Here is a 14,545-nt window from a genome sequence, read left to right as displayed (position 1 = left end):
TTTTTCTTTTTTTTTAACTACATGACTACGACTACTACTACTACATGTATTGTGTAACATACCTGTGTAAATATGTATGTCAAATATAATTTCATGTTTTTCTTGCTAAATAAAAATATTGTTTCATCAAAATATTATTTCATCTCAGATTTCTTTAGACATAGTAATATATGGTAGTCTATCAGGCTACAGAGACGGTATACTATATTATTAGAACTAAACTACTAAACTACTAAAATGTAGAGTTAGTTTCTCACATGGTAAAATATATAATAATTTCATACCTTAATGTTTGTGTTGTGGCTGGTAGTGTATCAGACTCTAGGAGAATTCAGAATACCAGAATGTATTAAATTAATATTCAATCCATCACTATACAGTAGTTGGGGGTTTACAGACATTTTCTAAAATGACTTATAACCAGTCTTCCAGAAATTAAAATGGTATGGGAGAATACTGTTTTGAACCACTGTCACTATTACTGGTTCATGTGGATCCATTGAAATTGAATTGAAATTGAATGACCCACCCCTCGGAACCTAGTACCTAGGAGGTACCTAGTATCCACATACATTAGTGTGTTATAGTGTAAGCAAAGTGTATCCGTCACAGATACTCACAGAGATCCTACAAAATAACTCATTGCATCCCATACAACCATCACAAACGTTCCTGGCAACCACGGATAACCCTAACCTTAGGGTATGGATAACAGACGGTCATGTCTACTAGAACCGGATTCTGGCAAAACAACAACAAGAAACCCATTTTCTACTTTTAATGCAAATCCGTATTACACCTCTAATGAAGATGAAACACCATTCCACTTAAACCCCGAAAATGGACGACCCACAATTTTTGACAGAATAATTTATAAACATAGACAATATGTACCCACTGGTATAGATCCATATTTTGATGGATCTATGGCAGACTGAATTAATTGGATGAACTATACTGACGGATGCCGTAATATTGCACATGATGACAATTCTACGTATGCCCATGATGCCGTATTGTGTGGACTACCTCCAACAACCAATGTCCCCAGAATCAAATCAAACATTAATTATGGGTTAAAATCTAAATCTAAATTTGCATGGCTAGGGGACCCTGCTAACATGATTCATATTGGTGTGGATGACCAGCACAGATGTCTAACATGTAAGCTAGTCCTTTCGAGTTTTATACCTGGTGACACACTGTTGAATCAGCATGTTTACTTCAGCAGAGGTGAATGTTCATTTCTCAAGGCAAACTATACCAACGATATATTTTCGATATTTGGGGGTTTACAAGATTATACAAGCTAGTACATGTTTAAAGTAAGCATGTATATCATATCGATGTAACCTATATGTTCATGTACATACTTTCCGGTCAATCAACATTAGCATACACTCATACTAGTTTTAAGTGTATCTGTAGGAATGTACGAACAATCATACAGATCAACAGATAAATAACCTTGAAAGAGCTAAAAAGCATTGAAAGGACTCCAAGAAAAGTACAGAGTTTTACTAGGGCCCCAATACACGGTTTTCTTAAGAAAAATGTAGAGATGGATGAACCCCAATGATTTCACATAAATTACACACTGCGTTCATGATTTGATGATTCTTTGTTCAAAACAGGGTCAATACTGTAAACTTTGAAAGCCAATGTTAGACAATTAGGATGGAATATGAAATATCGGATAGATCCTTCCTGAACACATGACTATAGAGATACTATGTAACAAATTGTGGGATTTTTCTTTGGGGGCAGAATCTGGAGGAGTAATATAAAATGTGTTTTACACATTTACTGTGTAACATTAGCATATTTTGATAAAACATGAAACAGTTTTCCACCTCTAGGCTAGGCTGAAAAGTTGGAGGCTGCACTATAGTGCCCCTCCGTCAAATCTAACCTCCATACATGTACATTTGAACACTTTTGATATTTGTGCTTACTTTTGATTTATACTGTTTTGTGATAATGAGCAAAAGCTTGTGTTGTGTTTTTGAATTCTGTATGCTTCATGTTGTCATAATTTTTTGTTTAATGTATGTCTTGTATTATTTTGTTGTGTTGCGTTGAGTTTTGAATTCTGTGCTTCATGTTGTCATAATGTTTGTTTAATGTATGTCTTGTGTTTTTGTGATTTGTTTGTTAAGTTTTGTTTTGTGTTCTGTTTTTGTATCCATGTTTTCTTTTTTCATAATGTGTTTTGTTTCTTATTTTTGTTGTTTGTGTTACGTATATGTTGTCATAATTTTTTTTTGTTTAATGTACATCTTGTGTTTTTATGGTTTGTGCTTGTTTTGTCAAGTTTTGTTTTGTTTTTTGTGTAGCCTTTGATTTTGTGTAATTCTCGTGTTGTTGTAATAGCATCGCTATGTAGTTTACAATTTTACAGTTTAGGCATTTATTTAACCGATGTTCTGAATCCAGAGCAATTTACAGCGAGCAAGAACATCACATAATACATCACGTACATCACTTAATACATCAAATACATAAAAGGTTGCCAAGAATAATACGCTAGTCAATAACCTCAGTCTAACCGTGTAATATCTATGAAAAAGAAGGCACTGAGCAGCTCAGACAATTTAAGCCCTTAGTTTAATAACAGGGTGCAAGTAAAAAGTGACAATGTTCTGCATGTAACCGGTCCTGCTTCTGAGATACACCAGACTGACCAGACTGACCATAGGCTAGAGGGAAAGGGTGGAACTCCCTTCTACATAGTGTAATATCTTGAAACTACATGCATACACTATAGTGTGCTATGTTTACATATAATACTATCTAAATTACATAAGTTATGCCTTTTGAATATGCCTGTAAGATCATTGAGGCTCGGTTATGTGCTACGTCAAGTGCTATGGGCTAAGGGGGAGTGGAGTGCTTATGGGCTAAGTATGAAAGAGAGGGATTCCATCTATCTATGTGCACAGTTGCACGCGGGTGATTTTATCATATATGGGGAGGGAAAATGTTATAGCTAGGTGAAAATAGTCAGGCTGCATTGTATAACTGATCTTCATGCTATACTGTAAGTCTGGACCTGTTCACCGATACAGTCAGCTGTATTTACAGCTGTTAATATTCAAGTTACCTATAACCAATGTTGTTCAAAGAAAACATATTCCCTAATGTCACTTGTCCAGTTGTGGTGTGTTTTAAGCTCTACTCTTAACACTTATGCCAATAGTACAATATCCAAAATCACAGACAATATCCAGTCTAATGATATCGATATAATACTGATACCCTACCCCCCTGCACAGACAGGCCTAAGTAAGTAATTATTATTCTGTTGATTATATGACGTTATGCCCTGTGGAAGCCACTTTTTCTTTCTCATGTGGAATGTGTACCACTCTGGGGTGCACTCAGCGCACCATGGCAGTTTGCATGACAGACTCCGCACTGGCAGGAGAAGGAGACGGTTCCTTTGGATTAGATTACGCAATATGGGTAACTACTAACTCACACATTGAGAACACAGTAGCTATGAGAGATAACTATAAGAGTCGCATTACAAGTTATAGAAAAAAGTAGTTTCGTTATGTAAAGTATGTAGGCTTAATGTACTTGGGGCGCTAGTTCCAACACTGCCTATAACACAATCATTGATGTCATGTGATGAATATTACCCATTGAAGAAAACTGTCTAGATGTAAAGCTTGAGGAGTGATATAGCCATGGATCATAATGGTGGGCTTATTTTAAAAATATCATGATCGTTATTCCAAACATTTCTACAAACGCCGTAACTACAAAAATGACAGAATAACTTTGCAATATTTGAACTTTTGTGGTACCATTTGATTTTCCTTTTACAACTCTCAAGTCCATTTGGTTACCACCTCTCCATGATTTAGCTGCAGGGGATCACCTCACCCACCCACTCAAGGACCCCCCGGTGGCCCCCGGCCTACTGTTTGAAAACCACTGCACTATGGGGGCTGAAATCACATCAGGTCATAAGTGGTATTGCAGTGTAATCATCTCTATAGATATTGACCATTATGGGGTATCATTAACTTTCACTATAATTGAAAACATATACTTATATTTCCCACACAAAGAGTAGAACTCGGGTCTCATGGTTGAAATCCATGAATCCTAAACCACTAGACCATATGGGATTATGATGTACTAACTATAACTATATACAACTTGGTCATATGCTGCATGAAAGTAATAATCACTACTTGAACTGGTCCCAATGATCATAACCATATTGTACAAATGTACAATCCGCAAATCTTGGACAAATACACAACTTCAAGGGTACATGTTAAGAGCATCAACACGTTTGGAGGGTAACAATAATAGCAGAAAATATTGGATCCATGTAATACTGTAAAAACTGACAGTTACTGCGTACAAATAATCGTAAACACCTATGGCTCACTATTCTGTATGTTGTGTAATTGTTCACAGATAGGCTACACAGGCTAGATTTACACCGGTCAATATTCAAGCTAAGTATAACCCCCTTCATGTATGTATTGAGCCTATGGGGTAGATCTGAATTACACCTACATTACTTAAATTCACAGCCTATGGGGCAAACCTGATATTACACCCTTTGTGGTTCCACACATGCACAATGCAGCCATATAGGCATACAGTCATCGGGGTGTAGTGGTGTTAACCGGTATTACACCGATGAGATGCTCAAATCCATAGTCTATGGGCCAAAACTGGTATTACACCCCCCTTGTAGGGCCCATGGATGGGGGTGTCCTCTGAACCAATGGGACGAGAAATAAATAGATGAATTGCACTAGGAGGCTGAAACCCCCTACAGGTCTGTAGTGGCTGTATGAGGAATTACACCTACAATATTAGATCCATAGTCTATGGGTCAAAAATGGAATTACACCATAAAATGGACAAATCTGTTAGACAAAAAAGAAAAGCTAGACAGCAGACCAATCTGATGTTTAAACCTGCAGTACCAGCTATACGCCACATTTACACTAGACTACACCTACACATAGTAGACCAACCCCCATACACACCCCACCCACACAGTAGACCACCCCCTCTAACTAACCAATGTACAAACCTTTTCGAACATATTTGCGGCATCTACAACACCCAAGCTCACACGTACATAGGCAGTACAATTGAGAAACCACATTTACACTAAAAGTTCTTGATTTTTTCATTTGTCTCCTTTTCTTTATTTGTTTAAGTTTACTTTGTTTTGTAACTTTATTTATTTTTTTATTTTTTTCATTATAAGTTTTGCTTAAATTCATTTTATTTTTTAAATTTGCATAATTTATTCATACTTTTTATTTTTCCATACCTATACTCAATAGTGTACACCTACTGTACACCCAATATTCCAACGTATATATGCGCCTGGAAATTGCAATGTTAGGGCTAAACCAACACACAAGCTGTGTGTTTTCCTGTCAGCGGTCAGCTGCTGTCATCGGTCACCTGTCACCTGTCATCTGTCACCTGTCACCTGGTACCTGTCACCTGTCAACTGTCACTTTCAAAAGAGAAGGGGACCCCCACCCCCCCGGTTTTAACTATATCTAATTAACACATTAACACAACAAACAGATGTTTTGAGGGGGGAGGGGTTTACAACTGCACCTGGCACTTCTAAAAGATAAGGGATCCCCCGCCCCCACCCACACACAGTGGTTCATCTAAACTTTCTATTGTTCTATTCACACCTGGAGCCGGCATGTCTGTCTGTCTGAGGGACAACCCCCCTTCCTGAAAACACGCAGGCAGGGGACAGAGAGAGAGAGAGATAGGGAGAGATAGGGACAGATTTAAGCACTTAATGTAAAAAACACTTAAGCTCTTAATCCAGAGCGATTTATAATAAGCAATAACAAAAAGCATGGCATACATCACAACATAAACATTAAGGTATGCATGGAATTTAGGGAATGCGTGGAATTTTATAATTATTATTATGCTAATTATATTTATGATTTTATGAGTTATGGTTTTATGAGTTATGGTTTTATGAGTTATGGTTTTATGAGTTATGGTTTATGAGTTATGGTTTTATGCTAATTATATTTATGAATAAATTAACATAAATTAACATAAATTACTCACTAGCGCCCCCAGTGGCCACATGGTGTATGGTGCAGCCATATATATAGACTACTGGGGCCAGTGAGGCTATTCAACGTTGAAGGTCTGGGCCCTAGTGGTAGGAGGAGGGACTACAGGCGGACCCGTGGATTCATGACCGGGAAACCCTGTGCAGCTGGGCTTTAACATTGAGCGCTCGGTTGCATACGTCACCCCGGACCTCAAAGTTGAGGTCCGGAGGAGGTACTTCCGGCAGTCTTCCGGGTGCTTCAAAACGCCACTGAGCAACTTCATCGAAATGAATAGCTTGGGGGCGGGGCTAGTGCTCCAGTTCGGTCTCTATCCTTTATATACTCTATGGATAAAACCCAGGCTTGTTTCCATTCCATGGCAGCTTGGAAAATTAACAATGGTGGACATTGTAAACAAAGTGGAAATGCATATTTGGAACTGAAGACTGAAGAGGGGGAGGAATTATACGAAGTAGGGTGCATACTGATGACATCACGCGTACGACCAAATCAGGTGAGTGGTTCCTGAGAGCAAGTTCCATAAAAGCCCCTATGTGATGAGAAGGCCTGATTGTTCAAAATGTAGCGTCTGTATACCTTTGTTATCCCACAGGGAAATACTATTTTATTGGGTATATAGGCCTTAAAATTATGATCGTGGGGAATCGGTTGTTTTACAGACGGGTAAAAGGGCACGGGCTGAAGCCCCCTTTGATGTCTATGTGTGCACGTCCCTGTTGCCCAGCCTCAAGGCCTGGACCTTGAGGCCTTGGGCCTATGAACAATGGCCTGCTGCTTGACAAAGCACACACACACACACACACACACACACACACACACACACGCACGTACGTTTCAGGAGGTAGGTAGTAGCGGGCGATTCAGCATTTCTGTAGCCTGCAGCTCGTATTCCATCACATTACAGTAGTTATTTGCGTCATTTTGGGATATTTTAGCCTGTCACTTTATGAACATATACAGAGACTACATTGTGATTTAAAATGTTCACAATCAACTGCAACTATACAGTATATCTATCTTACGAAATAAACAGAAGTCACACATTTTATTCCTGGTGCTAGCTATTTTTATTTATTATTATGAAATTACAAAAGTGGACAGTACAGCAAGTTCATGTTTTCGAGGTGAGAACATGGGTCAGTCCTGCAGGGTTTGCAGGCCGAAGTTTGTTTTAGGTTTGTCAAGTCAATTTTTTTGGTCAATTTAGACAATAATTTAGACACATTTAAAACACAATTTAAAACACAGAATGTGAGATAATAGTAATAATACAGAGTAATACGATAGAAGATAATAGAAGTCGAATCAACTCAAAATACTAAAAAAAAAACTACAGGTGACAGGAATTCATTATAATCGTTCTTTAGACTCATAGAAACAGATACCGGTATGTGGTTTTCAAGCAGTGGTCCTTGAGGGCTGAGGGGTTTCAAGGTGGTCCCCAGCTAAATGATGGAGAGTTGGTAACCAAATGGACCCTTATATAGATATTTAACTCTTGAGAGCGTAAAATGAAACCAAGTGCATTTGGTTTCATTTTACACTCTCAAAAGTGAAAATATTGGTAAAAATATGCATAAGTACATTTACAAGTCGTCAACGCATCATTTAGAGAATAGAGAATAATTGTTATTTTGATCAACATTTGCCTGTTATCTCTCCTAGTGGTACCAACGTCAATACAGCATGGAATTGTGGACAAAATATTATCCAATGATAACAAAATATTCTTTAGTTTTGGGTCTGAGAGGCTAAATCTCATGAAATGGTGGTTCGTGGCTTGGTAAATGGTAAATGGTGCATTTATATAGCGCCTTTATCCAAGGCGCTTTACATAGATTGTGCATTACATTCACGAATTCACACACACATTCATACACCGATTGCGGTGGAAGCCATGCAAGGTACCAACCAGCACATCGGGAGCAATTTGGGGTTCAGTGTCTTGCCCAAGGACACTTCGACATGTAGACAGGAGGAGCCGGGATTCGAACCGCCGACCCATGGATCATTGGACGACCTGCTCTACCTCTTGAGCCACAGTCGCCACATCATATTACATCATATTACAGTAGTTATTTGCGTAATTTTGGAATATTTTAGCCTGTCACTTTATGAACATATACAGAGACTACATTGTGATTTAAAATGTTCACAATCAACTGCAACTATACAGTTATGAAATAAACAGAAGTCACACACATTTTATTCCTGGTGCTAGCTATTTTTATTTATTTTTATGAAATTACAAAATGCAGCAAGTTCATGTTTTCGAGGTGAGAACATGGGTCAGTCCTGCAGGGTTTCTTGCCGAAGTCAAGGTTTGTCAAGTACATTTTTTTTTTGTCAATTTAGACAATAATTTAGACATAAATAAAACACAGAGTAATACGATAGGATAGGAGATAATAGAAGTCAAATCAACTCGTCGAATCAACTCAAAATATGAGCTTAAATGCAGAACAAATTATGTTTGGCAAAATGTTTAGGAGCAATATAAACGTGTGTGTGTGTGTGTGTGTGTGTGTGTCGCGGCTTGGCCTATTGTAGCGCCACCATGAGGCTGATTTGAAAACGGTCAAGTGGCATTTCTTCCAAAGCCTAGTGGGAATATGCATGCACAGTTTCACCACAATCGGACGCTGCGTTGAGTAGTTGTGGCGATTTGTACAAAACGGGTACAAAGCGGGCTACTCCTGAAAAGTTTAGAAGCCAATCGTAGCCAATGAGGGTGGATTATGAGAAATCAAACAAACACGTCTTGATCACATGACTATGGAGAGCATGTGTACCGATTTGCGTGAAATTTGGATAAAATCTGAAGGAGTAATATTAGAAAATGTGTTTTACATATGTCGGCCTCCTGGTGGCGCTATAAAGAGCAGATGTGAAAAATTCCAGGCAAGGGTTTTTCCTTGGCCTCTAGGGAGTTGGCATACAAAGTTATTCACAGATCCGTGCAGTTAGAGGTAAAAACACTTTTCGGCCAGTTATAGCGCCACCATGAGGCTGAGTTGAAAATGTTCATGTGGCATTTCTTCCTCGGCCTAGTGGGAATGTGCGTACACAATTTCACGGAAATGACACGATGTGTTCATGATTTGCAGCATTTTGTTTGAAACTGAGCACTCCTGCAAACTTTGGAGGCCAATCTTAGCCAATCAGGATGGAGTCTGAGAAATCTGAAAGACCCATTTCGTTGAATGGCTCTAGAGAGACTGTGTACCAATTTGCGTGATGTTTGGACAAAATATGTAGGTGTACTGTCCAAAAACTTGTTTTGCACAAAGCGGCCTCCTGGTGGCGCTATAACAGGCCGTTCTGGACATTTTGGGGCAGAGGTTCATCGTTGGCATCCAGGGAGTTTGTGTGCAAAATTTGGCATCGACCGGGTTAACGGTGCCGGAGATTAGCTGTTCACAGACGGACGGACACACGGACGGACGGACACACGGACGGACACACGGACGGACGGACAGAGTGCAAAACATACTCTCTCCCCATGCCTTCGGCCTGGTGGAGACAATTAGAGACGTACAAATAGACACTTCTATATAGACAAAGGACAGAACAGGAATTCATCATAAGTTATTCCAATCAGTTCCGTTCCACTTCATCAGGCACCCCAGCTGACCAGGGGGAGTCAGTATAGAGACCAGGATTACGGCATGTTCTTTTTTTTGTGTGAGGGTACCTCACAAAAAGTACAATAGTTGAGTAAATGTACTTAGAGTTTCATTTCTTCTGACCCATGTGAACAGGACAGAAAGGAATACGGACGCTTCATCTCCCGAGGCCCCCTGCGCTCCTCCAACTCCTCCATGCCTCGCCGTACAGGCTCCGCCTACCTGCCACCGGCAGGTACGTGGGACAATCCAGAGCCATAGAGTAAGACAGAGTTAAGACAACTCCGTTCACATAATGGGGCCAGTCCAATGGCGGCTCTTAGTGCTATGGGCGAAGAGTGACAATGTCCTGGACCGGAAGTTATGGCAGAATGCACTGGACTCAGGCAACAGCCCAGCTTTAATGATCTTAAATCCCTTTATGATAGATCGTTTTTTTAATAATAGTACAACTTAAACATTACAGAGAGTAGATAGTTGTCACTGTACTACCGTAATACTTTAAAACAGTTGTCATGTTGCACACATGCCTAAAATTGCTGATATTTGCGCCGCCCTCGTTGTAAACAATGTATTTCAAACTCCAGCTTGTCACTCTCCTGGCTGCATGAACAGCGCTCAGTTTTCTGCCCCCTCAATGTCGTAACTCTGTCCTACTTTATGGCTCTGGGACCATCATTAGGGCTGTTATGAATCGTATTCGTGAAAGGTAACAAAAGTATATTCACATGCACATGTTGTATGAATACTGCAATATAGAAATATTCTGTTACAATTAAAAGAACGAAATTCAAAATGTAAATGTCCGGATGGACAAAAGAGAAAGTACTCATTTTGCAGAATGTTTCAAGTTTTCAAATCTTTAGAAAATAGCCGAAATGAGGTGGTTAATGCATGTTTGTGTTTGTGTCTTTATCCAGTAACTGTAGTTATGAGTAGAAGTATGACTTTTACATAGATTATTTTTTAATGGACTGAGCTGGATTGCTAATCAATTTCGTTGTCTTTCACAATGACAATAAAGATATTCTGATTCTGAAGTACAGAGCTAACTCAGGTCCAGTGTATGACAACGATAACCATAGATTAATATCCCCACGATAATGATTATTGTGAGCGTGACCCGAGATGAACGATAATGAATGATATTATGGTTTCATACCTCCAGGTGGCATCAAGCTGCCCACCGCAGTGGACTGGAGGGACATGGGATATGTCACTGATGTTAAGGACCAGGGGCAGTGTGGTTCCTGCTGGGCCTTCAGCGCGGTATGCTGCGTGTGTGTGTGTGTGTGTGTGTGTGTGTGTGTGTGTGTGTGTGTGTGTGTGTGTGTGTGTGTGTGTGTGTGTGTGTGTGTGTGTGTGTGTGTGTGTGTGTGTGTGTGTGTGTGTGTGTGTGTGTGTGCGTGCGTGCGTGCGTGCGTGCGTGCGTGCGTGTGTGTGTGTGTGTGCGCGTGTGCGCGTGTGTGCGTGCGCATTATTATTCATTCATTCATTCATTCAGCCTTTGTTTTTCTCTGAAATATATTGAGGGCAGGATCATCATTTTTTCCAATGATGCTGACTCAGAGATTACAAAACGCACATATGCGGCACTGTTTAAATCTGAAATCTTGAAAAGAACACTTTTGTTATTGTTGAAGACAGAAAGGGTAGGCATTATACTGTTTTTGTAATGTTAGTTGTGACCTAACTCTGTACATGACAAGACCGAAATAAAACTATATATAAAAGATATGTCTTTGTCCTTGTCTGTCCCACCCACCTCCAGACGGGTTCTCTGGAGGGACAGCACTTCAGACAGACGGGGAAACTGGTCTCTCTCAGCGAGCAGCAGCTGGTGGACTGTTCCGGAAGCTACGGAAACCAGGGCTGCGACGGAGGAGATATGGACCAGGCCTTTGATTACATTGCACAGAACGAAGGCCTGGACACCGAGGAGTCCTACCCCTACGAAGAAGAAGTCAGTGGTGGAACAATAAGTGTACTCTATTGTACTCTGAATTCCTTTACTACATTTTAAAACGTATATCTTCATATAATTGGCCATCACTGATGCTCATGATAATAGGCCTATCAACCTCTGAGACAAAGCACGAGTAGACAGAAAATTGTGACATATCATCAAAGTCAAAGTCGTACGATTTGTCACACACGTTACTGCAGTGAAATTTTGTTCTCTGTGCCGCGCTCGGAAATCATTTGATTCGTTGATTTGACCCCCCCCCAATCCAACCCATTGATGCTGAGTGCCAAGCAGGATAGTCACCATGTCTGTCTACTCACACAGACATAAACACCTATAGATAAGCGGATGTGCGGATGGCACGCTGGGCTGGCCAATCACAGACTTATCAATTCAATTGAGCTTTATATTGGCATGAGAAAACAAACGTTTACATTGCCTCTGATTGGCCTATACCGAACGCCCCCTTCTGTGACGCACGCAGAAGCTTGCCTTCCCTGAAATGGCGCCCGAGATACAGACGCTATGACATCATGGATAGGCAGGTTTGGTCAACGATTTCCGAAATGGCGCCATATTATAATGAGCATTAGTGAGGACCTGGTACTGAATATGAGGATAGGTTGAAAGTGGTCCTTTAAGACAGTAGCCTAAACGTAGCCACACCGTCATGTAAAAATAAATAAACAAATAAATCAAATTATACTTGAGTACAAGTGCCAGTTATTATTATGCAGAGCTAGATAAAGGTTTGTCAATTAAAAAAATATTTTACAATTTTTTTTTTTTTTTTTACTCGACTAATAACCGCAGGTGCTCTTTCGTCCTTCCTCCACTGCATGGCGCCAGGGCGGGGATTGTCGCTTTGACCCCAGCACCGTGGGAGCGACCTGCAGCGGCTGGGTGGACCTCACCGGAGCCACCGAGGAGTTACTGCAGAATGTTGTGGCCACCCAGGGGCCGGTGTCTGTCGCCATCGACGCCAACCACGAGTCCTTCCAGCTCTTCAAGTCAGGTGAGAACCATGCAGCGCTATTGTATACTGAAACTAACATGGCCGAGCGGTCCGGGCACCAAGGCTGGTAATCCTGGCCTGACAGCGTGGCGCAGGTTCTTGTCCCGAACCCGACGACCTTTGCTGCGTGTGTCCCCCCCCCCCCCCCCCCATCTCTTTCCCCCTTTCCTGTCAAACTACTGTTAATCTGTCAATAAAGATAAAAAGCCCCAAAAATATTGTAGAAAAAAAAGCACAACTTTATATGTTTAGGCCTTCAAAAACGCAATTCATTTTCGATAAAATTTCCAGTAGAACTCAGGTACTATTTATTCTGTTCTATTCTATATTCATTTTTTTTTTTTACAAAGCTAAATAAAACGTGTGTTAGGATTAGGTATATTTAGAGATCAGGGTCACTGTATCACAGGTTAGGGGTAAAAAATAAAATAACATCAAAATGATGATGTCCTTAAGTTACAAGTAGTACCGTATTACGTGCGTGCGTGCGTGCGTGCGTGCGTGCGTGCGTGCGTGCGTGCGTGCGTGCGTGCGTGTTCCTGTAGATGATGTGTATGATGAACCAGAGTGCAGTGAGTCTGACCTGAGTCACGCTGTCCTGGTGGTGGGTTATGGTACTACAGAGGATGGACTGGACTACTGGCTAGTGAAGAACAGGTAAACATAGTACAGTACAGTACAGTACAGTACAGTACAGTACAGTACAGTACAGTACAGTACAGTACAGTACAGTACAGTACAGTACAGTACAGTACAGTACAGTACAGTACAAAAATGGTGGGACCTGATTGACATTGCAAGTGGGTCCCCAAATACTTGTCAAAACACTAACATTTTAATAACGTTCATATTTTTAAAAGAATAATGTTAATGTCTTGGTACACATGTATATGCACTACCCTGACAGTTGGTATAAATGTGTGTTTGTCTAGCTGGGGAGAGGGCTGGGGCGACATGGGCTACATCAAGATGAGCAGGAACAAGGACAACCAGTGTGGGATTGCCACAGAAGCCAGCTTCCCCCTCGTCTGAACGACCAGCTACCCCCTCGTCTGGGGGGGGTAGGGGGGAATGCATGGGACAAGGACAGCTGGCTACTAGACTACGACACAGTGGACTACTGGTGGACAATAATGACCTACACACACTGGGGGTGGAGCCGTTAGATGTTTGGTGGTTATTGTGCCCTGTTGTTATTGTCTGTCCTGACGAAGGTCTTAACGACGATACGTCAAATAAAGAGCAACAATTTTGTTCCAAGTTCCTGACAGTGTTTCATTTCCAATTTCTGTTGTCATTCAGAGATCCCCTTTTAAATTTAAATAGTGATGCAAATAGCCGATGTACCACATCAGGCCCACAACACGTCACATTGTGATTCTTATAGTGAGCGTGTAAGGCTTGGTTATAATGGAAACATATACCGTATACAACGAACCATCACAGAACTGGAAAAGTGTCAGGTTCTGGACAGGTTCAGCTTCCGGGTTAACACTTTGTATAGTCCAACAGAGGGAGCCCGCATCAGACTTCTGGCATGTGTGCATGGGATCATGGGATCAATTCAATTCAATTTCATTAAAAGTGTGTGTGTGTGTGTGTGTGTGTGTGTGTGTGTGTGTGTGTGTGTGTGTGTGTGTGTGTGTGTGTGTGTGTGTGTGTGTGTGTGTGTGTGTGTGTGTGTGTGTGTGTGTGTGTAAGGCCTGTTCTGACATCATTCAGGCATACTGTAAAGGGGACACAGACTTAATATCTGGGTGGGGCATGCATTTCCAACTTGCATTGTTAAAAATGTAACGTGCATGCGCCTCAAAACGTGTGTTTTTTCTTTGAT

The 14,545-nt window shown here is 40.8% G+C and overlaps 1 protein-coding gene across 1 annotated transcript in view; it reads left to right on the top strand.

The window, feature by feature from the left end:
• The window catches only part of LOC306930009 (procathepsin L-like), a gene marked incomplete at its 5' end in the record, with an annotated part of 29,601 nt that extends 15,804 nt beyond the window's left edge, over positions 1–13,797 (top strand). The window contains 6 exons of the mRNA XM_079510746.1: positions 9,866–9,965; positions 10,899–10,999; positions 11,502–11,693; positions 12,546–12,711; positions 13,257–13,368; positions 13,644–13,797. Coding sequence (XP_079366872.1) covers positions 9,866–9,965; positions 10,899–10,999; positions 11,502–11,693; positions 12,546–12,711; positions 13,257–13,368; positions 13,644–13,743 — 771 coding nt within the window. The 3' untranslated portion in view covers positions 13,744–13,797. The remainder of the gene's footprint in view (positions 1–9,865; positions 9,966–10,898; positions 11,000–11,501; positions 11,694–12,545; positions 12,712–13,256; positions 13,369–13,643) is intronic.
• Between the last annotated feature and the right edge of the window lie 748 nt (positions 13,798–14,545).

Source organism: Electrona antarctica (genome assembly GCF_951216825.1).
Source record: "Electrona antarctica genome assembly, chromosome: 9".
NCBI lineage: Eukaryota > Metazoa > Chordata > Actinopteri > Myctophiformes > Myctophidae > Electrona > Electrona antarctica.
The sequence above is the reverse complement of the archived record's forward strand: the minus strand, read 5'-3'. Positions and strand labels throughout refer to the sequence as shown.